Source organism: Kryptolebias marmoratus, linkage group LG18 (genome assembly GCF_001649575.2).
Source record: "Kryptolebias marmoratus isolate JLee-2015 linkage group LG18, ASM164957v2, whole genome shotgun sequence".
Lineage (NCBI taxonomy): Eukaryota > Metazoa > Chordata > Actinopteri > Cyprinodontiformes > Rivulidae > Kryptolebias > Kryptolebias marmoratus.
In genome coordinates this window covers 20,229,436-20,245,951 of record NC_051447.1, presented here as the reverse complement: position 1 = coordinate 20,245,951, position 16,516 = coordinate 20,229,436, and the positions used below count along the sequence as shown (strand labels likewise).

Here is a 16,516-nt window from a genome sequence, read left to right as displayed (position 1 = left end):
TTCGAGGCTATGATGCGTTCGAGGCCACGCAGCGTTCGAGGCTACGATGCATTCGAGGCTATGATGCGTTCGAGGCCACGCAGCAATGGAGGCTATCCTCTCAGCTCGTCAGAATAAACTCGCCCGTCTGCAGAAGAAGAGTTCTGGTAAAATATAATTTTAGTAGAAATGAAATGTGAAACAGCATCTTTGGATGAAAAGGTTCATATTTCTGTAGAATAATAATTTGGCAGAATTGTGGAGTCGGGCGGCAGGGTGCCACTCGTCTGTTCGGGTTCGAGTGTCCTTTCTCCTCTCTGCTCCTCTTCTTCTCTTTCATTAACAAATCAAATGAAGGGAGATGAATGGCCTCCGACCAGACGAGAGGACACACACACACACACACTCACACACACACACGCTAACCCCACTCACCTTGGGCTGCAGCGTTTAATGTCAGAACTCTGTTTGATTTATTTCACGTCGTTCAGGTTTGTTTCAGACCAACTCTGTCTTTTGTCTCATCATGTTGGACACATTTTAGTAGTTTGACCAAATATTTAAAGTTTAAACTTCTTAACAGCTAAATATAAGGAGCTGGATTACCTGTAGTTCATAACAAGAACTGTTATATTTTTTGTTTTTCATTATTTATTGATGCTGAAACCCTGAATAATGTTAAATGAGACACATGTATGTCTCATTATAAGCTGTGTCATGTTACCTCAGTGAATATTGTACAAACTATAATATTATTTTATTATAGTTTGTGTTTTGTTACTCTCAGGTAAACTCTGGGAGGATCTAGTTCAGGTATGAAAAGTTTAAATATAATAAAAATCTGCGGAATTTCCCTTTAAAGAAGAGTTAAACTTTTATTTAGTTTAAAAACTTCTAACTTCTCATCCTAAAGTTAAACCTCTTCATCACGTGTCCCTCCTGCCGCTCAGGTGTCTCTGATTAGTTGACGTCACGCAGGCGTCTCCCTGCCTCGCGGACGTGCGCGTGTCGCCTCGTGCTAACGGCTGCTATGCTAGTTAGCTTAGCTTAGCGTCAGGCTGCTAAAGATCGACTCTTTTGGTTTTAAAACCGTCAGTTTGTGGAAAAATAAACTTTGTGGCGTCGATGAATTCAGCAGCGTCTCCGGAAACTGTAAGTTATGCTGTGTTTACATGTTTGTTTGTTTGTTTGTCCTCACCGTGCTGAGGCAGCTGCTAACTGTTTCTACTTTTGTGGCTTTTTGTTGTTTTGAGATTCTCTGGTTGAACTTTGTTTATTTTGCTGTTAAAGTAAATAAAGTAAATAAAACAGGGCCGGTCAGAGCTCCTCTGGACCCCGAAACTAAAAGTATAAAATATTTAATAACTTTTATTAATAAACTGTACAGAACAGGACGGCAGCTAACAAGCTAATGCAGCTAATAAAGATAAATATCTTATTAGAGTTTATTTTGTCTTTTTAATGTTTTTATGAGAACTTCTCATTAAATTCTGTTTAAAGTTGATGAGTTTGTTTTAAACAAACATTAAAAAAAACATGTTTTTGTCTCAGTTTATAGTTTTAAAAGAATAAAATCAGCCTTGCAGCTTTTATAAACTTTAATTAATCCTGCAGGTTTTAAAACGAAGCCTTTCTGCTGCTTTTCTGTGCAAATCGCTCCCTCCCCTCCCTCCTGAGGGTCTTTGTGGTTTTTGTTTGTTTGATGTAAAAATAAACAAGGAGCCTTGGGAGGGAGAGGAGGGAATGATTTGCACGTGAGTTCCGCTCATGGCAGTTTTAAAGTCCTAAACCCAGAACGTGTTTGGGTCTCAGAACCGGTCCAGAACCTCTGAACCGACCCTTCAGGAAGGTCCTTGTGCTGAAGCAGGGGTTTGTGCTGCAGCACCAGATGAGTGAGGCTGTTTAGAAGCAGCTTTTTGATGTGATGTTGGTTCTGTTCTCTGGGTCGAATAGAACTCTGGGCCGGTGCAGAATCTTTTGGGTTCAGTGCAGAACGGTTTTGAGGTAGAGCTCCAGCAGCTGCTGGAACGGCTCCAGATCTGGTTTGGATTTTTTGGTCTCGTGTTCCGATGATTCCTGGTGGTTTACAGTTAGAACCTGCAGGTTCTGTTTGTTTCTCCGGTTCTTGTTTTGTTTCATAAAGTTCTGCTGACGGTGGAACCAGGTTTGTTGTTGATGTTTTAAACTTCAGAATAACCGGCGTCACATCCGACACGAGACAGCTGCTGTTGGTGTCGGATCATAAATACGGCCCGGCTCCGTCAGCAGAACCTCTCAGGGTCTCAGATTTTACTGAGACTGGATGAATGTCTATGACCGATTAAAGATGGCCGCCACAGCAACTGACTGTAATTCAGTTAATTTGAAGCTTCTGGTTTTAATATTTGCAGCAGAGAAGAAACGAAACAAACTGGATGTGATTAATTTCCTTCTTTCCTGTGTTTGAAGTTCTGGTCAGTAGTGTTGGTTCTGATGATCCGGGCGGTTCTGTGAGGAACAGACTTCCTGAGCTGAGAGCGTTTTAATGAGGAGCTGTAAATGTCAGACCTGCAGGCTGACGGGAGTCCGGCCCGAATCGGACCCGAGTCCGGCCCGAATCGGACCCGAGTCCGACCCGGAGCCTCTCAGGAACCAGCCGGCTGATCTGAACTCCTCCTCCTCCACAAGCTGATGATGTTCTGAGCTCTAAAGAGGTTCTACCTTCAGGTTCTGGTTAGTTGAACCTGTTCCTGTTAATGAGCCCACACCATCAGCCCTCCACCGCCGTGCCTGACAGTTGGTCTGAGCTGTCTGCTGCTGTGCGTTATGACCTTTAACCTGCTGACTGAGGCCTGTAGAGGCTGAGATGGATTTCTGAGCATTGCACGGTCTGACCTTCAGGGTGAATCTGCTGTGAAGATAAGCAGCTGTCCTAAATGTTTCCCTCAGTGTGACCTTTGACCTTTCACTGCTGATGTCTTTCCGCCCTGGCGGACTCACGGAGGAGGTAATAAATAAGTCGGAGGCTTTCAGCTGGAGGTTCTGTGGTTCTGGAGCCGACCCGTCAGCTGCTGGATGTTCAGGTCCAGCTGTTCGGGTCCGGAGGGACTATGGTTCTGACGGGCTGCTCTAACTGGGTCACCCAGTTCTGCTGCGGCCCAGGCTGACCCAGATCGATATGGAAATCAGACGCTGAGCTGCTGCTGATCTCTGGTTTTATTTATAGGAAGCAGCTGAAGGAATGCTTGTCACCCGCCGCCTCGATGCCCTCAGTCTGTTGTGTTAGCTGCGGCAGCCATCTTGAATCAGATGATTTGTTTCTGAAGGTTACAGTAACATCCGTCCCGTGGTTCATGAGATATTTTACTAACAGAGAAATTTAGAAGATTCAAGCTTTTTATTTAAACTGAAAATGTTTGAGTTCAAAAACTAAAGGAACCAGATTCAGACTTCAGTTTTTATCTGCTGCCACCCAAAGGGTGATCATGTTTTGGCCTCTTTCACGGATGATGAGCAAAGGTTGGGTGTGGTAGTAGCTGAGAGTCATTAACAACTTTACAAAAGAAGAAGGCACGAGGGCGGCGGGTGACATGCATTCCTTCGAGGAACTCTGACTGCTCCGGTCGAGTCTCAGAGCCATTTTGTGTCTGACAGAGGTCAAAGGTCAGAGTTCAAACGGTTTCAGGAAGGAGGAGTCAAAGTCAGTTTAGGGGCAGCTGCTTTTATTACAACAGTTTGATAAAATCTTTAACATCTGAGGGAGAAACAACTGAATCTGATTTTAATCAATCTGTGGACGGTTCGTTCTTTGGTTTTTTGTTTCAAAATAAAATTGCAAAAATAAAAAAGAGGTACGTTTTGTTTGTTTGTTTAAAACCAAAGACGAGCTTTTATTTTGTTGTTAATTCAACGAGACCTTATGGTGGAACCAGAAATGAAGACCTGAACTCCCGGCACGTAACTACTTCTTCTTCTTGTGGATTTAAAAAAAACTGAAGGTGTACATTACCGCCACCTGCTGGTAACTGCCAGGAGTTCAGGTCTTAATTTCCGGTTCCGCCATAAGGTCCTGTTGAATTAACAACAAAATAAAAGCTCGTCTTTGGTTTAACCGTTGCAGTTAAAAAAAAAAAAGTACCCCTTTTTATTTTTGCAATTGCCGTTTTTCTAATTTTGTTTTTGCAATTTTATTTTGAAACGAAAAAAAACAAAGAACGAACCATAAACGGATTTTATTCCCTCAGAAAATGAATAACAGGTAAAAAAAAACAGGTTTAGTGACAAAGTTACAAAGTTGATACTTTAAAACTAGCTGATCAAATATAAACCATGAATATAAAACGAGTATTACATCAATATTTACAAACAGCAACGTGTTTCCTTTTAATTAAACAGCTTATATGTTTGGACCGCTCAGTTCTGCTTTAAAGCTCCTCCCTGCAGGTACGACTGAATCGGACCCGTTCATTCAGGGCGCTGCAGCGAGGAGCTTTAAAACAGCGAGCCGTCCACCATGTGACACGTTCTTAAAGGGGTAGTTCAGGCATTTTAGACTGAGGTTCTGTGAAAGGTTACCTGATGTTTGATTAACGAGCTACAAGTTAAACTGTTCCTGAAGCCGCGGCACCTGTGTTGATCCTACGTTATTAAAGGAAGACGTTTGCCCAGAATCCCTCTGACTCTGGTCAGAACCGGGTGCTTTTAGGAACTTCCTGTTTGTCTCCTTAATGTCCGGTGTAGATAAAATCTGAGGAGAAACAAGTTTGATCAGAATTGATTTATTTGTGTGAAGCTACAGGAGTCAGCAGCTGAGGTACACGCAGGCTCGTTAAGGAGTTAATTAGTTAACGAAGCCTCAGAGCTGTCAGAACTCTGAGGAACAGGAAGTGGGCGGGCTCACCGCGGCAGTACTCGGGGTTGAAGTTCTCATAGATGGGGTACAGAGGGTTCTCCTGCTCGCTGCGATGTTTCCGGGCCCTCAGAACGTCTCGAACACACTGATGCAGGAAGGCGTACTGACACTGAAACACACGTCAGACAGGATCAGGTTCTGGTCCAGTTAAACCGGACCGTTTCCTGCGGCGGGGCGGGGGTGTACCTCGGTCTGGACCATGTGCTGACGGTGCAGCCGCTGGTCGAACACGCAGCCGTAAAGGTCGATGGTTCCTTTAGAGTCCAGCTGCTGCAGAACCCGATCCAAAGCGATGAAGGTCCCGGTCCGGCCGACTCCGGCGCTGAGACAAACAGAACCGGGTTACTGATCCAGAATCACCTGATTAACCAACAGGAACGCTGCGAGCGAGCGTCATACCTGCAGTGCACCACCGTGGCTCCGGTGCTGGGGGACCGGTCCACGTAGTCCCGGACGGTCCGGACAAACTGGATCAGGGACTGGGTGCTCTCCGGGACGCCGTGATCGGGCCACACGGTGTAGTGGAAGTGTCTCAGAACCCGGGGGTAGCTGCAGCTGCTCTCCTGTCAGGATTCACATGTCAGAGCTGAGCCTGCAGGGGAAGTGTTCGGGTTCAAAGAGGTTCTGTCAGCGTGCGGTACCGAGCTGATCCGGAACTCTCTGATGGTCCACTCGGGCAGGACGGACTCAGACAGCATCTGGATGACCAGGTCTCCGTAGTACAGCGGGTCTTTGTCCGCGGGCCAGTACTGATCACACTTCACCTGAAGGAGCAGAGTTCAGGAGCCGTTTATAGACCTGATCAGAACAAACTGAAGGCCTGAGGGCCGAATGTGGCCCTTTTTTTAAACATTTAGAGCTGCTGTGCCTGAGGAGCCTGAGAGGACGTTATTGATCTGAGTCGTTCTGTGTTTGTCCCAGGTGAGCTGCCGTAGAAACGTTTGATTTGTGGAGCATAGATGCTAATCAGGTTAGCATTTTATCTGAAAGGCCCACAGGGACGGGCAGGACACTATGATCAATAATCTACAAACTGTTTGGTTTTATGTTTGGCTCCTGGTTCATGGAGTAATCCTCACCCGTCCTTTCTCCACACACTGCGTCACCATGACAACATTGTGGACGCCGTGCTCCCACACCATCCGCCAGAAATCGTCCTTGGTGCCGGGCAGCGGCCCCTGAGTGGCGATGTACTCCCTGCGGTAGTTGTTACCCTGTGAAGGAGGCGGGCACAGGTGTCAGAGAGAGTGTGTGTGTGGAGGGAGTGTGTGTGTGTGTGTGTGTGTTCGTACGGGGATGTAGCTGGCGTTGATGTAGTCGGAGCAGGGGTCGTCCTCCAGGTACGACAGCTTGACTCTGGTTGAGTCGTCTGGAAACAGAAACACGATGAGCTGCTGATTTATCATTTATTTAGAGATAAAGACGTGGAGGAACCAAACGGATTGTTCTGCTCGGGACTTCGGTTCCACACGACTGGAACTTAATTAGTTCATTTAAACTGAAATCAACTCTGAGGCTTCATTCGATTGTTGAACACCGTTAATTAAAGAAAGAGATTCTGTGGAAACATTAATCTACATCTGAATGGTTCCGGATTATTAGGCAGCGTGTAAATAAAACAGTCTGAACTCCAACACTGGTTCCAGCGTTGCTTCAGCTCTCTGAGGTTCTGGTTCTGGACCGTCCTGTTGTAGATTAGCTGCTGTGTTTGGGATCATTGTGGCCACAAATGTTCTGTAATTTCTAAAACTTGGTTTCTCCGCTCAGAGTTCAGTCTGACAGATCGTAAGGAAACAATTTGTTAATAAATTTCTGTTTTTCCTGGGCAGTGTGCCGTGCGTTGCCGTGGCAACAGGCGGTGTCTCTGTTTCAATGATTTCTCACACCGACAGCTTCAGACATTCTTTATTATCGGTTCTACTAACACGGCAGGATGTTGTTGTAGCGGTTCTTCCCTCGGTTCTCTGGCAGCCGGGCGATGTCCATCGTCTGGTTGCGGCCCACGTCCTTCAGGTCCTGCAGAACCGGACAGGTGAGACCGGGGGAAAAATACTTCTGACAAAATGACTTCTTCCAGCTAATTCTACAGGGTCGGCCATTTCTATTAACTTCCTGTTTGTGGCTCATTAGTAGATGGGAGGGGGGAACTTTTCAAGATGGTTGGTGACCATGGCGGCCATTTTGGATCTCTTTTGTTTTTCCAATGGGAAGAGGGTCATGTGACACATTGAACTTATTGGGAATTTCACAAAAAAAAACAACTGTGTGCTTGGTTTTAACGTAACTTTATTCTTTCAGGAGTTATTTACAAGTTTCTCAGCACTTATAAAATGTTCAAAGTGTTGGATTGTCAAAGCAACCCTCTTCTCCCAGTCTCCACACACTGACAGCAACACGGCAGGAGAAATGCGAGCTCAGGCTTCCAGTAGCCGTAGTTTCCTTTCCCACTTCCTGGAAAGTGGATTGGTCGTCGTGGGCCAGTTGAATGACCCCCTTAGACTTTTATCTTTGGGGTCATCTGAAGGCGATCGTCTCTGCTGTGAAGATACGAGATGTGCAGCACCTGAAACTACGGCTACTGGAAGCCTGAGCTCGCATTTCTCCTGTCGTGTTGCTGTCAGTGTGTGGAGACTGGGAGAAGAGGGTTGCTTTGACAATCCAACACTTTGAACACATTTTATAAGTGCTGAGAAACTTGTAAATAACTCATGAGAGAATAAAGTTACGTTTAAACCAAGCACACAGTTGTTTTTCTTGTCAAATTCCCAATAAGTCTGATGTGTCACATGTCCCTCTTCCCATTGAAAAAACAAAAGTTGGATCCAAAATGGCCGCCATGGTCACCCCCCATCTTGAAAAGTTTCCCCCCTCCCATCTACTAATGTGCCACAAACAGGAAGTTAATATCACATAAATAACCCACCCTGTATTTAAAAGTTAAGACTTTTGAATTGAACTCTAAATAATCTTTTCTTTCCTGTTTCAGGACGCCTGACGGTCCGATCAAATTACCTCGAACTCCTCCGACAGCAGGAAGTTGGAGTCGGCCTGCAGTTTGATCAGGTGGGACTCGAAGTGTCCAGCTTTGATGGGACTGAGCAGAAAGGTGAGCAAATGTTACCTGCTGCTCTTCTTGCAGCTTTAACAGCATTTTACAGGAGTCAAACTCACCTGGTGATCCGACGGTTACTGCAAGCAAACAAAGCATCAGTGAGCATCAGGCTAATGGCTGAATGAGGACCAGTTTCTTGTTTTCAGGCTTAGAAAACTGTATTAATTTCTCATTCAGTGGCGTAACAACCACAAACTAAAGAGCCGAGGTTGTTTTTATAACGCTGATGATGTAAAATAGGTTCTCGTTTGGCTAATTGTTAACCTGAAGGTTTCCTGTGGGCTGAGCAGAAACTTCAAACTAAAAAAAAGTGTGCTAATGTTTTTTTAAGTTTCAGCTGAGAGTGGCGTGGTTTCATGACTGACAGTCCAACAAGGAAGGAAGGAAGCTGTCAGTCATGTTGCCTTCAGGAAACGTAGGAGCTGCGAGAACTGTGGCTCAACGCTCTCTCTCCACCTGTGATTGGCTGTAAACCAACTGATGCCAGTGACTGAGTTCATTTTGGGCGATACGTGGCGCCAGTTTGTGCATTTCAGCAGCGTACCGTTTCTTACCTGTATGCTGACTCCAGCGGGTCGCCTTGGCGGTGCGTTCAGGGTCATACGCATTAAGTGGGAGAGGTCCATTCTGAAATGCACAAACTGGCGCCACGTTTCGTCCAAAACCGTTTTTAAGGCAAACCCAGTTAGTTTACAGCCAATCACAGGTAGATAGAAAGTGTTGAGCCACAGTTCTCTCAGCTCCTATGTTTCCTGAAGGCAACATGACTGACAATCTCCTTCCTTCCTTGTTGGACTGTCAGTCATGAGACCACGCCCACTTGTTTTTAGTTTGAATTCAAACATTTAGGTCCACACAGAGCAGGACCAGGACTAACACTGAAGACTCGGTCTGTCCCTGAAGCAGCTCGTTAAACTGACATGTTTCTGGCCTGCAGGGGTTCAGGTAACAGCTTTCTGCTTTTATTGCTGTCATAGTCACGATAAAACTGGCCTTCTTTACAAAAACCCTAAATTTTCTACAAAGTAACATCAATTAAATAAGTGAGTGCATAAATATTCACCCCCTTTAAAGCGCCCTAGTTGAAAGGTACAGTCAGGGAACATCTCAGGAGGAGCTCTGAGTTAAATTAGGACAGTCTTTTTAATTAATTGGTATTACTCTGTAGAAATTTAGTTTCCCTTTGAAGGCCAGTTTCTGACAGCAATAGAAGCTGAATATATGAGTTCAAACAGCTGATAAACAAAACTTACCTTCAGGAGTCTTACAGCAGCTACTCTTACACCTTTGAAGGTCATTTATAGTTTATGCACATTGTATGGCAAGCTGTTGTACCATATAATCAAACTCCGATTATAGATTTCATTTGTCCTGGTCACAACTAAAATTAAAAAATATTTACAATCACCTTGTCCAGAAACTCTGAAAGTTTAAATGTTTGATTTAAAGGAGCGGATGAATGTGTGTGGTAACAAATATGAGTTTGACCAGGAAGATGTCTGCACTGCTATAACTGCAATCTAAGAGGGAGTGTGATTTGATTATATGGTACAACAGCCTGCCATACTTTGTGTCATCTTAATATGCATGTAAAATGATAAACTGTCAACATTAGGCTCATTCTTTACTGAGAACCAGGCCTAATGTCGCAGGTCCTTATTTAACGATGGACTTCCTGTTTAACAGATGCTGAGCAGTGAGCTCACCTCCTCACACCCATATACATCCCTGAGGCCGGGACTTCCTTCCACATGCTCATCCTGACCACCGGGTTCTCCTGCACCCCCCTGAAACACGCAGTCACACCGTGAGCGGGTCCATCTAACAGACGCCACAGTTCAAACCTTTAAAGGGAGCCATTTTGTGTGGTACTCACACTTTGCGGAGCCTCTGCCTGTAAACCAGCAGAGACACGACGGCCACCATCATCCCGATGAGGAACATCCCCGCACTCAGACCCTCCACCACGCCGCCGAGAGGCTCTGACGGACGCCAACACAGGCCAGGTCAGCTGACTGCTACTTCTGTCAGGTATTTAAGGTTTTCAGAGTGGTTTCTCACCTGCGTGCGTCCTGAGCGGCGAGGACAGGTAGGTGTCAGAGAACAGCGGCTCGCTGACCTCCCTGCCGTCTTCGAACAGTTTGGTGAACGCCCGGACGCTCAGCCTGCAGAGACGCACCTGGTTATGGCTGCTCGCCGTCCAGTTCGCTGAAGACAGTTTGTCTTTGTTTACCTGTAGGAGGTCTTGGCTTTCAGCGGCCCGTCACAGAAGCCGCCGTAGCTCCGGTAGAGGTCGTCGTCATGGTAACGGTCGCAGGCTCCGCCCAGACGCTCCCCTCCGGCTCCCAGGTTGACCTCCATCACCTGATCGGTTATTTCAACAGGATTAGAAATGTTCCTGAACTCTGACCTCAAGATACTGTCCTAAATCTTCTCTAATGTCTTTTAGGACAGGATCTGGACCATGTGTCCTCTTCTTCCTAAAGTCCTCTCTCTAAGAGACCAGCATCACTGGATGTCTCCTGCAAAAGACGTCCAACAGGAAGACCAGGGGGGTCAGACTCCAGGCCTCCAGGGACGCTGTCCTGCAGGTTTTAGGTGTTTCTGCTCCAACGGTTTAATCACCTCCTCACCAAATCATCAGGTTCTCCAGGAACACGTCTAAAACCTGCAGGACAGTGACCCCCGAGACAAACCTTCACCGTCTACAGAAACATGCAACCAGACTGACTGCGAGATCCAAAACCACAACGGTTCTGGACCAGCCGGGTCCGACTCCAGCAGATCCAGATGCAAACAGCTGGAAATAAAAGCTGAAATGTTGATCTTCTGTCTCATCTTTTCATTTTAACCCCAAAAGTAAAGGATCCGACCTCCCTGCTGTTCTGGTCAGACGGCCATTTTAGGCTGCATGTTAGTAAATTTAACCATCACTGACTGACCTGGTGATGAGTTCAGCCTCCGTTACCACGGTAACCGAAGACTCAACCCTCTGTTTCTTAATTCCTACTTATTTGTAAATATTTCAGGATTGGAGCTGCAGCGTTTGAGCCGTTACCTGTCCGGCGGCGGCGTGCTCGGCGTCCTGCGGACAGCGACTCGGGAAGTACGCCGTCTGATAGGCTCTGACGGAGGAGTTGCTGCTGTAGTCGCGGTACGAGGGCAGCGGGTGGCGCTGCTCCGGCTGCAGGATCTCATTGGCTGTTTGAGAGAAACCAACGGGTTTAAATATCAGTCCGTCATGTTTTCACGTCTGAATCTGAGTTCTCACCGTCGGACTCGGCCACGATCACGGCGAAGAATCTGATGGCTCCGTTGGCGTCGCTGAACCAGGAGCAGTTGAAGCGGAACAAGATGGAGGACGACGTCATTTTGGACGACTTCTCGCTGACACGAACGCTGGGAGGCGGGACCGGAGGACCTGCGAGGAAAGTCACTGGTTTACCAAGATGTCAATCATTCTGTCCTCTGGCCGTCACAGAAGCTGCTTCTAATCTTCTTTCTTTAAACGTGTTTTTGTTTCCAGGGCTCCTGTCAGGATGATTTATGCCGTAATGAGGCAGACGAGCGCGAAGCGAGAGGAGGAACAATTCTGGGTCACAGGAAGTTTTTATAAGAGGCCAAACAGGAAAAGAAACGACATCAGAGATGTTATTCTGCAGCAGAAGTTTAAACCCAACCCAGTTAGAAAGTGTTTCCAGAGTTCTTCTTCATGTCGCTCAGAAGGGAGGAAGAAGAAGAGACCGCGGCTGTTTTTACTCTTATTGTATAAAACAACATCAATAAACCCGGGAGAGTTTGTTTAAATGACCTCTAATCACTAAATCCTCTCAGGTTTATAAAATTAATACTGTTCTCCAGTAAAACTAACCCCTGCAGCTCATCCCCGCTCTAACTGATGGTTATTCTCAGAGTTGGACTAAAACGGCGGCGGGCGATATGCATTTCTCCAGACGTTGGGCCTGTCAGTCAGTCTTATTAAAAGCTCAAAGTATAAAATCCTGACAGATCATCTGACTGCTGGGGGTCTTTACACCTCTGTGAATCTCAAATTAACTTTATTTGTTATTTAGTTTTAGTCTGGAAACGAGCACGCCGTGGCAGGAAGTCGGGTTTATATAAAACTGATCGAGCTGAACTCGTGTTTCCTGTCGGACTCTGGGGGATTAAAGACGAGTTTGAGAAATCCTGAGCTGTCGGAGACGAGGAATGACTCCCAGATGAGTCGACCCATTTCCCAGCTTTTCTTGAAGCGGCGCTCCCGGGAGGGTCGGACTCGGTGATTAATTCAACAACAGAACGATGGCGGTGTTTAAACTCACGGTCGATCAGAGTGACGGCGCTCTGACTCGTCGGAGGACTCGTCTGTCCGGCCGACGACACTCGGATCGTCACAGAGTAATTCCTGAAGGCCTCCAGGTGGTTCAGCGTTACCGCGGTGACGCCCGCGGCCAACCTGAGCTTCGAGGTCATCTCGCCGCCATCGCTGCGACGACACTCCACCTGGTAGGAGTCGAAGTCGGCGAGCGGGGCGGACCAGGAGCAGGAGAGCGAAGAGGAGGACTCGGGGAAGCAGTGGATGGACCTCAGAGGAGACGGACCTGCAGGACAGACAAAAGTCACTCAGGTCCAATCAGAACCTGACGAGACGAGCAGCAGAACCTTTGACGACATAAATCTACTTTTACTGTCCGACCTCAGAACCCAGAAACTGGGTCATGTTTCTAAATACTGTCCGTGACCTGGTTCTGCTTTTTATTCCTGCAGGCGATCAGATCTGATCTCTGCAGCCTGCAGCTGCCAGACAAACAGAATCTGATTAAAAATGGATTCAGCAGCAGAGATCGAACCGTCCCTGAGGTTCTGCTGCCACCTGGTGGCCGGGAGGAGAACCGCGGCTCATAAACCAGGCAGAGATCGGTGTCAGCCAGTCATTTAAAGATTAATCAGTTTGTTTTATCTCTGTTGTTCTAAGATACGCTTTAAAAATAAGAAATATATGAAAATATCCTAAAAAATAAAGACTGACGTATTTGTTTAGATTTAAGAAGCATGAAAACAGAAACAGGAGCGCCGCGAGGAATAATTTACTGAAATACACAAAAAATCAAAACAAATCTCTTAAAACTGTTTAAATTATTTTCATCTGTTAATTTATGGAAATATTCAGATTTACAGCAGCGTTTGTCTTTAAATTATCTTAAGCTCCACCTACTTGTCCTGACGCTGCTCTGGATTGGCTGGCTCTGGACAGTGGCTCCTCCCGTGGCCCCGCCCCCACTGACTGTCGTTAAGGTGAAGTTGTACTTCCTGCCGGGGAAGAGCCCGCCCACAAGGCGGCGGCTCGGGTGAGTCTGTGTGACGGACAGGTTGTCCTCCGGCGTCCACTGCAGGCTGAAGTCATTGTAATCTCCAGAGGCGGGGCCTAACCACGTCAGCTCTATCACGTCATTGGTCGGGCCTGGATTGACTGACAGGTGGGTGGGCGGTTCTGGAGCTGGAAGAAAATATGATGATGATGATTGAAGAGAAACAAACAGAAACTTCAGGTTTTTGTTTTATTTGACTCACAGGTGCGTCCGAACTCTGCGACGCTATTGGTCAACTCTCCGCTGTGAGTGATGACCTCACAGCGATACCACCTCCCAGGGGTCAGACCAAAGAAGGTGACGCTCCGGTGCTCCGTCCCGAGGGTTTGATCCCGCACGGTGGCTCCAGACACATCCAACAATACCACCTTAAATCATTCCAGACAAACTGGTGTTAGAACGGGACGTCTCATCGTCCCACACGGTGGGGGACGAGGGACGTTTCTGAAATGTTTCCGGATCATTGAATGAGGAAGAAAGAATTAAAATCAGTTCCATGTTTGATAATTCTGTTGCCGTGGAAACAGAAAGTTAAATTAAATTAAATTGTCCCTCTGTTTTCCAACCTTTGGGACATTAAATAATCGGTGACATCATGAAGAAAGTGTTTGATGTTGGACGGTTTTCCCACCTGGAAGCTGCTGCAGCTTCCCGGCCCGCGCTCCCAGCTGACCGACAGTCTGTCCGTCTGTCCTGAACTCTGGACCTGCAGAGACGACACCGGGGACGGGACTGCAGAGGAGCAGAGACAGGCATCGTTAGAGACATCAGAGGGACGGGGACACATGAAGATGGGATGAGGACACGGACCGGTTCTGGCGAGGACAGACGAGTCGCTGCTCATGTCTCGGCTCCTGCTGACCACCTGGAGTTTGTACAGACTTCCTGCCTGGAGACCGGAGAACGTCCAGCTGTCCACAGCTGTACCGACCTTCTGCCGGCCCTCCAGCTCACCTGCAGCCTGGACACATCAGAGGACGGAGGTGAGGACAGGTTCTGCTGGACAGGAACATGCGTACTGTAGGGATGCTCCGCCCACCTGCTGATGGTCCGACTCGGAGATGCTGTACAGGGACAGGTCGTAGACGTCAACGTGTCCGTCTGAGGGACGCCAGGAGAAGCTGAGGGAGGTGGTGTTCACCGAGGACACCGTCAGGTTTCTGACTGCAGCCGGACCTGAGGGACAGAACAACCCAGGTGACGTGATGGTGTCCCACAGGGACGTGTCCGTGGAACATTTTGATTAATTTATATATAATGAGGTTCATGTTAGAAGGTGGTTGAACTGGGTGGACCTCTGTGGGTGGAACCGCCCGGTGGTGGTGGAGGTTCAGATGTTTATGTTTGAGGACAGAAGCTACAGCCACATGACGCCGCTCTCAGGACAACAGAAGAAGAGCCGCCTCTTGGCTAATAAACTCACGGGTTTGTCCTTCGGCTGCGGCGGCGTACAGAGAAGGAATGCCGCCGCTCAGCGTCACCAGCTTCACACGGAACCACTTCCCCGAGGTCAGACCCTCCAGACGCTCACTCCGACTCTCCGCCGCGACCGACCGGTTGATCAGAACGGCGCCGGCGTCGTCCAGCAGCTGCAGGCTGTAGCCGTCGTACACGCCCGCCGGGCGCTCCCAGCTGACGGCGAGGCTGTGGGTGGTGTGTCCGTTATCGGCCTGCAGGGCGGTGACCGCGGCTGGAGCTGCAGGACGGAAACACGAGCCGTCAACGTCAATCTGAATCACTTCAGCGACGAGCGCCGCGGCGTCCTACCTGTTCGGCCCGCAGCTGTGTTCCTATTGGTCAGATTCCCACTCAGAGACCGGATGGTGGCGGTGTAGGTGTCGCCTGGGGTCAGATCTTGGAAGTCCAGGGAGGACACGTGTTTGAGGACGCGACGAGTTTCAACTGCGACGCCGTCCTGAAGGACAGAAAGGATTTATTAGCTGAGAATCTAAACTGAGATAAAATGAGCCACAGAGGAAGTGAGGACGCGCACCGCCGCTGACAGGGACACGATGTACATGTCCACGTCTCCGTCTCCACGAGTCCAGGACACCTGCAGACCACCAACAGAGTCCGACAGACCCGGCTGAGGAACCAGGCGCAGGTTCCTCACGGCGCTGGGAACTGGACCGGAGACAGAATCTGGATTAACGGGATCTGGACTCGGAGTTTAAGGTGGTTCTGACTCATACCTGTTCGCCCCTCCAGGTACTGAGCCGTCTGATACGACCCGCTGAACGTCGACACCACGATCTTATAGAGGCGCCCGGGGGTCAGGGAGGTGAGCAGGTGGTGCTGCGCGTCGCTGCGCAACATGGCGGCAGGGAAAACCCGCGTGTCGTTAAAGAGCAGAGTCACCTGGAAGCACAGGTGTTTCAGGCTCAGAGTCACGTTTCCTGAAACAGTGACCCGTGTCTAAAACCTTCAAGTGTCACACCTCATAGTGGTCCATGTCTCCGGGGGCGGGGCTCCAGGTGATGTTCAGGTCAGCTGTTCTGCTGTTGCCTAGCGACAGATTGCTGACAGCTGCAGGAACTGAAACAAACAAACATCTGTAAGTAAAAACAAACAAACAAACGCATCATTCGTCTCCTTCGCCTCCGACTCACGGGTTCGACCGAAGGTGGAGACGCTGCTGACGGTGCCGCCGCTCCAGGTTTCCACGGTGACGGTGTAGAGGCGCCCTGGCGTCAGAGACGAGAAGGCGCACTCGCTGTGAACGGCGGAGACGCTCCTGTTCTGCAGGACGGTGTGGTTGTACTGGATCAGAACTACGTAGCGGTCCAGATCTCCGACAGCGGGACGCCAGTACACCTGAACACACAGCAGGAGTTTCAAAATGGCCGACAGGAAACGCAACGATTTACAGAAACTTCCAATCAGCTGATCTGATTTAACTTCAGACACAATGAAATTATTTCCACCAATCAGGAGACGGACGACAAGGAGACCAATCAGGTGGCGTCCCTGAAGGACGGGAGCCTGGACCTGTTTCATCCAACTATCATCCAACCATCATCCATCCCCCATCCATCATCCATCCCCCATCCATCATCCATCCATCCATCCATCAATCCATCATCCATCCATCATCCATCATCCATCATCCATCCATCATCCATCCATCATCCATCCATCCATCATCCATCCATCATCCATCCATCT

The 16,516-nt window shown here is 48.2% G+C and overlaps 1 protein-coding gene and 1 long non-coding RNA gene across 3 annotated transcripts in view; one reads left to right on the top strand and one right to left on the bottom strand.

Moving 5' to 3' along the window:
• The first annotated feature begins 958 nt into the window (after positions 1–958).
• LOC112449799 lies at positions 959–10,805 on the top strand. The gene is made up of 5 exons (XR_003038341.2): positions 959–1,131; positions 7,857–7,976; positions 9,669–9,988; positions 10,222–10,331; positions 10,432–10,805. It is a non-coding gene; the product is annotated as an uncharacterized LOC112449799 (long non-coding RNA).
• ptprb (protein tyrosine phosphatase receptor type b) overlaps positions 1,030–16,516 on the bottom strand; it is a 30,214-nt gene continuing 14,727 nt past the window's right edge. Inside the window, exons 13-40 of one of the 2 annotated variants that reach the window (XM_017439282.3) lie at positions 15,961–16,165; positions 15,789–15,886; positions 15,544–15,709; positions 15,345–15,475; positions 15,119–15,266; positions 14,775–15,047; positions 14,391–14,527; positions 14,162–14,312; positions 13,983–14,083; positions 13,554–13,719; positions 13,198–13,479; positions 12,305–12,583; positions 11,254–11,403; positions 11,041–11,183; positions 10,216–10,346; positions 10,044–10,147; positions 9,859–9,964; positions 9,689–9,769; positions 8,042–8,059; positions 7,883–7,964; positions 6,796–6,886; positions 6,163–6,239; positions 5,950–6,084; positions 5,512–5,634; positions 5,270–5,433; positions 5,057–5,192; positions 4,859–4,979; positions 4,055–4,705 (exon numbers count right to left, since the gene is read on the bottom strand). In XM_017439282.3, the coding sequence (XP_017294771.1) occupies positions 4,683–4,705; positions 4,859–4,979; positions 5,057–5,192; positions 5,270–5,433; positions 5,512–5,634; positions 5,950–6,084; positions 6,163–6,239; positions 6,796–6,886; positions 7,883–7,964; positions 8,042–8,059; positions 9,689–9,769; positions 9,859–9,964; positions 10,044–10,147; positions 10,216–10,346; positions 11,041–11,183; positions 11,254–11,403; positions 12,305–12,583; positions 13,198–13,479; positions 13,554–13,719; positions 13,983–14,083; positions 14,162–14,312; positions 14,391–14,527; positions 14,775–15,047; positions 15,119–15,266; positions 15,345–15,475; positions 15,544–15,709; positions 15,789–15,886; positions 15,961–16,165 (3,822 nt within the window). In that variant the 3' untranslated portion in view covers positions 4,055–4,682. Of the gene's footprint in view, positions 1,133–4,054; positions 4,706–4,858; positions 4,980–5,056; positions 5,193–5,269; positions 5,434–5,511; positions 5,635–5,949; positions 6,085–6,162; positions 6,240–6,795; positions 6,887–7,857; positions 7,965–8,041; positions 8,060–9,688; positions 9,770–9,858; positions 9,965–10,043; positions 10,148–10,215; positions 10,347–11,040; positions 11,184–11,253; positions 11,404–12,304; positions 12,584–13,197; positions 13,480–13,553; positions 13,720–13,982; positions 14,084–14,161; positions 14,313–14,390; positions 14,528–14,774; positions 15,048–15,118; positions 15,267–15,344; positions 15,476–15,543; positions 15,710–15,788; positions 15,887–15,960; positions 16,166–16,516 lie in introns of those variants that run through there. The other variant, XM_017439283.3, reaches the window with a different exon arrangement.